This window comes from Papaver somniferum, chromosome 5, assembly GCF_003573695.1.
Source record: "Papaver somniferum cultivar HN1 chromosome 5, ASM357369v1, whole genome shotgun sequence".
NCBI classification, from domain to species: Eukaryota; Viridiplantae; Streptophyta; class Magnoliopsida; order Ranunculales; family Papaveraceae; genus Papaver; species Papaver somniferum.
The window spans coordinates 56,514,648-56,521,060 of record NC_039362.1 but is presented as its reverse complement, the minus strand read 5'-3'; the positions used below and the strand labels follow the sequence as shown (position 1 = coordinate 56,521,060).

The following is a 6,413-nucleotide window of genomic DNA, read 5'->3' as shown; positions in this document are numbered from 1 at the left end:
CAAGCATAAGAATCTTAATGCGAATTCGTCTTCAGAGGGCTGACGATATCATTGAACTAAGGTTGGCCATTTTGGATAGATATCATCTGCAAGATAATACCCATGAGTGTATCGATGACCGTTGATTGCAGAATGAACTTGGGAAAAAATTTCATGCTTTAGATCTTCAACCAGAGGCGACATGTACAAAACATTAATGTCATTTTGTGAACCCGGAAGACCAGAAAAGCGTTTCATAAACAACAATCATAAGAAGCAACAACTTTCAAGGATAACAATTTAGTTTTGTGTAAGGACCCTTATATTGACCAACCCAATAAGTATGGCATCCCTGACACACCCAATGCATACAGTTAAGACTACCTAATATTCTTGGGAATTCCTTATCCTTGTTTTGCTTTAATATTTCTCTAGCATCTTCCACGGTTGGTTTCTGTAAATACATTGGACCAAATGATTAATTATTACTTCCTAAAATAACGAAAAATATCTGTATGAAGTTGTTTTCCCATATGAAGAAGGTAATCATCATTCGAAGCCTCGTGCTGGACACCTATAACCTATAATCTATCTGGACGAAGTAACCTTTTGTTCAGTACTATGACCTCTATCATTCAGCTCATCAAACTGATAATTAAATTGAGGTTTTACCTGAGGAAGCTCATTAATAATATTTATCACCAAGTGTCGGGCATGCGGAATTGGTGTTGGAAATCTTGATCATGGGTACTTATATCTTCTTGTGAATACTTCTTTTGGGTCTGGAGCTCTAGGTATTTGACCTGAATATATGAGAATCATAATGTTGTTTGGTTCTCAATCTTCATCTTCCTCATCATCAAGTTGTCGTAACCCCCGAACACGCAATTCTTGTTGTGATTTATACCAGATTCATATGAATTTGCATCTCTTCATTAAAATAAGTCATGGATTATGAACCTAAAAACAAGTAAATTGAAAATACAAGTTAAAAAAAAAAGGTAAATAATGTAAAATTTACGAAAAAGTAGGTGCGACTAAATTGACGAAATAGGAGGACATATATATAAGAATGAAGTAGGGGAATAATCGTTACAAAATAGCCATTAACGACAAGATAAACCATCAAGCGATGAAATCTCCAACGCCAATGATCCACTTTTTGTCGTTGGCACTATCCAGATAATTGCTCGATAAAAATCCTATTGTTATACACTTTTTCCATAATAGCGCGGCTAGTTTGCCAGGCCACCTCGTATAGAAAATGGAAAATTTTTGTATCGTGCGTGGGAACGAGGCTCCAGATAAAACATTTTTCACTAAATTGAATGGTGTTATTCCGTCCAGTTTCGAATGGAAAGATAATTAACATGCCATCATCCTTTTTAGTGTTACATCTATCGCCATATATCCGAAAAAAATCCCGACAGAAGATCTAACGATTTGGGTAAAGCCCTCTAACATCGGGATTTGAAATGGATAGAAGTGGGGCGTGTAATGTTATTTCAGTCAGAGTTTTTGTGGGGATATCAAGTCGGTAAACCTAGCATTTTCCCTTTTTCTGTACTAGTATAATTTGAAGATAACAGCTTCCGTTATCAGTTTCTGTCCCTTGGGAAGTAAGAAGTAAATCATAATCAACTTATGCATGGGGTTGGTGATTCTCACCGTCTCTCCTTATCTAAAGATAGGATACAGATCAACATTAGACTAAATTCAACGAACCCACCGATCCAATAATGCCTTCACCCAAAAATCCAACAGATTCAGTATTCTTTCCCATACATAACCCAAAAAGAATTAGTACTAATTTATTGCGTATCATTAACATTAACTCATTAAGTACTTTGAGAACTCGATAAACAAAGCATAAAAATATACTGGCGAAAAACAAAATTCCCTTTTTATTCTTTTCTCCTTTCTTCTCTTCTTCTCTTCTCCAATCTCCAATGACGAAGTTAGCAATAATTGATTAGTTAATTAATTAATAACCAATTAAAGCTAAATCAAAGTACAAACAGTATACGAAAAGAGGAGTTAATCCAAATAGAAAAGAACTTACTAATTAAGTACAACTCTTTCTAATGACTCGTCCTAAAATAGAAAAACATAGTACATGCTACTCTTAATTAATTAATTAAGTCTCAAGATGACGAAGAAGAACAATTAGCAGTAACCTGAACCTCATGGTGGTGATTATGATGAAGCACACTCCCACCACCGCTACCCACTCCACCACCACCACCACCATTATTGTAGTGGTGATTCTGATTCTGGGGTTGATTCTGATGAGGATGATGATTTTGGTGGTGATTATTGTTGTTATTGTTAAGACTAGTGACATGAGGAGCTGAAGTAGTAGTGATAGTACTCGGAGTAGTACTAGAGTCTCTAATTTTCCCAAAAGTATGCTTATTATTATGCATCCAAACCTTCAAGATTCCTCTTTCCACACCAATTTCATTACAGAATTCATCAATAATTCCTTCATCTCTTTTCTGTAATTTCCAACCCAATCTTTCTGAGAACAAATACATCTTATCCTTTTGTTCTTGACTAAATTTAGTCCTAATTCTCTTTCTACCACTACCATTACTAACATTTCCATTAGTATTAGGACTAGTTAATCCCCCAATTGTTGTTGTGGTGGTAGTACTCATCTTGCCACCAGCCATCATCATTTGATGATTGTTATCCGATGGAACTCCAGGTAACCCTCCTGTTCTTAAAGCAAGCAACATATGTGGTGCAGATGAGTTTGGATAATTGTAAGCAGATGAAATCGGAGGTGGCGAGTCTGATGAGCTAGGACTAACATTTCCTCCTTCTTGATCTCCTGGTTGTTGTTGCTGTGGTATTGGAAGAACAGGCGGTGCTTGATGATGACGATATTCAATGATGTGAGTACCTTCTTCAGGGTCACGACGATGAAAGTTGCGATGGCAATTACAAGCTGCACATTTTAATGAAGTTGGATCGCTTAAGTTCGTATTCGGCGATGGCATGAATTCTCCACATCCATCTAACGAACGACCACCCAAACTTGCTGCATGATTTTTGAGACATTCTCTGTATACAACAATAGCTGCTGATGTTGGTTGCGGTTGATGGTGGTGGTGTCGTTTTAACACACCATTAGTGAAGGATTTTGTTGGTGGTGGAGTTGTGATGACAACTTCAGTATCAGATGGAGGAGTTTTAATCGCTGAATCCATGACTGATTTTCTTTTTCTTAAAAGAAAATGGTTGTTGTTTAAGTTTAAACTACTAACATAGGATTAATGTAATTGGGTTAGATTTAAGGTTAGGTTTTTTGTTTTTGTTGTTATGGTTTATGGGTGGTAATAAAGAAAGGAATTCCATTAAAATGGTCGGAAAGTGAGAAACAGAAAAGACAATGTAGAGAGATGGGACTGCATGATTGAAGATGGGGATGATGATGACGATAAGAAAAAAAAAGTAGCAGTGGTAGTAGAAGTAGAAGAAGAAGAAGTAAATAAACCCAACGAGGTTCGGTTGCTTCTTTATTAACCACACATTTCCTTAACTAGAGTTTTTCTAATCTTCTCTGGTTAAGTTTCTTTCTTTCTTTCACACCAACTACTATTCAGAGTTGGTTGTTGTGTGTGATAAATATCTCATCAACTTCAGATTAGATTAGATTCAATTTTTTCTTCTACCAAAATTTATTCCTCTTTTTTAACTTACACTCGGTATACACTTCACCAGTGGCCAAGGTCATCCTCCTTTTTGGCTTTATAGCTTGTACAGTGCGTACAATGTATACCTACAGTGCACAGATAGTGCGACACTGACTATACTAACACGCCTTGCAGAACTGAGACACGTGCACAATGTACGCTTTTCTGACTGTTAGCCATGACATATGTGTTGCAGATCCCAATACCTTGGTGTTACCTGCTGGACATAATTGAAACCAAGATGAAAAAGAGTACCTAAAACTCTTTATTTCGTCCAAACTTATGAAGTTTAATGAACTGCATGCATACCAATGATGGTTAAGGATTTTGCATAAACGAAGAGTGGAAACTCTCAACTGTCCGATTAAGAGGTCTTTCAGCCCAAGTGATAAGATCTCGTGTTACACTGCAATTAATGTATATTTTGTAATCACAGTTAAAAAGATCAAAATCAACAATTTCTGGGTAAAAAAGACATGTAAAATTTGATATTGTTAAATAGACGAGAATGTAAAAATAGTCAGGATGTAAACAGTTTCATCTTACCCATTTTGAAATACTTTTTTATAATATTGCATCCAGTTTCATCCTCGCTATTTTTTACGTTTAAGTCAGGATGAATCCAGTTTCATTTTTGCTATTTTTCTGGTGTTCATTTCACCCATATCAATTTTTACTCGTCCATTAAAACCATGTTTTAAAAATATTTGACAAATGACCCATTTTCGGTTTTGTAACGCGGAAGCGTAACTCTACAATTTAGACTAGATTCTATTAAACCAGTAAAACACGTTTTGTGTTTTCATTTTTGTTCTAAATCGTGCGTTGCTCTGTACCAAATCTAGTGGTTATTTTTAGGTTGGTACTAATCAAATTTTGTCCTCTTTTAGGTCTTTATCATCAGTGAATTATTTTGAAAACAGGTTGTTTTTGTGGTCCTAACTTAAACAAGTTGGGTGCCTGGTCAAGAAAAAGCAAGAATACTTATTGCACAGGTAATTGATTTGTCATTAATTCTAATATCTCCTGGATAGATTGATAGATGGAATCCTATGAGAAGTCAAGTTACTAGTGCTATCAAAAGTAGCAAGACTCTTTTGATAGAGCATGAAAATGAGGTTTTATTTAGGAAACTTTTGTCACCTGCTCACTAATATGCAAGTTTTGTCACCTGCTCACTAATATCAATAAACGTTCCCAGCAATGTAGCCTGAGTCTGCCTGACCATGAAAGTTGCTCATATGCTAATCTGAACGAAGAATCCATATTTGACGGATACCCTACAAATTGTGAAATATTGTATTTTACAGTCGGTATTGTTTTTTGTTTGTACCATAATATTTGGGTACCAATATCCCCTAACTATATAGCCTTGCTAGTGAGAAAATCTTCGGCTCATACCCAACAATCTGTGTACGCTTGTCCATTTCCACTGGTTCGTTTCCGCCAAATTTGAGTTCTAGAACATTCTTGTTTACTTGGTAGGCAAGTTTACATAATTGTCTAATATATGTACTCTGAACCCTTAAAGGGGATAGAAAAAATACACCAAGAAACCTAGAAGGAAACAAACAAACAAACATTGTATTATCATAATCAATAAGTATTTCTTCCTATGGGATTTATCCATGTATATAGGCATAATTCGCCGAACCACGTAAATTCTTTGTCTTCTCTCTTTATTTTCAATTCGTTTTTTAACCCTAATTTACATCATCAACACCAATCAATCGCTTTTAGTGCCTAAAAGCAATTTTGGCTACAAACATTTTTCAATACCGAGTGTTGTAATTGGCATCGAAAAACTATACCTACTGCAATTTGTGGTGGTACCCTGAATAAAGTATCCTCAATTTGTGGTGGTACCCCTGATACATCACCATCATAATGACATTAAGTTCTAAATAAATGGTTATTTTTAGGACCATTTCCACGTAATTACGTCAATTAGAACGATTTTTCGAGGATTAACTTTAAAAAAAATTCTTTCAAAACAAGTTCTAATATGTGTTTATAGGATCATGTTTATATTATAATGGTCGTTTTAAACATGCAAAAGTCTTTTATTTTTTAAAAAATAACTCTTTTCTAACTCTGATTTCAAATATATGTAGGTTTTGTCTAATTTTGGTCTCACATTTTGATCTCGACCTGTTTTGATGTTTACAATTTCATTTTTGTTTTCTTTGGTTTTCATATAACATTTATGATAAAAGATTAAGTGTTGATCGAAAGACTTATACTAAATAATGGATTGTGAATGCATTGGTTTTTTAGTTAAGATTCGAAATCTATTGAGATTATTAGTCCCACATTGTATGGGTTATCGATGATCCTGCAATTTATAATCCTTGAGAAACTCTAACCTTGCAAGCCGATATATGAGGTAAGTTAGGCCCATGGACTTCAACATGGTATTAGAGCAGGTTATTTTTGACGAGCCATATGTCGCACCTCTACTCCACGTCATCCGATTTATCGTCCATGTGTTAGACCCAACGAGGCTACACGTGAAGAGACGTGTTGAGACCCAACCAGGATACACATGAGGGGCCTGTCTTAGGCATACAAAGACTTCTGTAGACGACTAACATGATTTGGAATTTACTTGTGTACAAATCCTGGTGGTTGAGACATGTAAAATTCCTTATCTAAGACCACGTGAAGAAATGCATATTTAACATCAAGTTACTGAATTGGCCAAGAAGAGGTAACCGCAAGACTTGTGATTAA

At 35.4% G+C, this 6,413-nt stretch overlaps 1 protein-coding gene across 1 annotated transcript; it reads right to left on the bottom strand.

Annotated features, from left to right (window-relative positions):
* Positions 1 to 1,765: 1,765 nt before the first annotated feature.
* Positions 1,766 to 3,543, bottom strand: LOC113281624 (zinc-finger homeodomain protein 11-like). The gene has a single exon (XM_026530411.1). It carries the CDS (start codon positions 3,192 to 3,194, stop codon positions 2,124 to 2,126), a length of 1,071 nt encoding a protein of 356 aa, XP_026386196.1. The 5' UTR covers positions 3,195 to 3,543; the 3' UTR covers positions 1,766 to 2,123.
* Between the last annotated feature and the right edge of the window lie 2,870 nt (positions 3,544 to 6,413).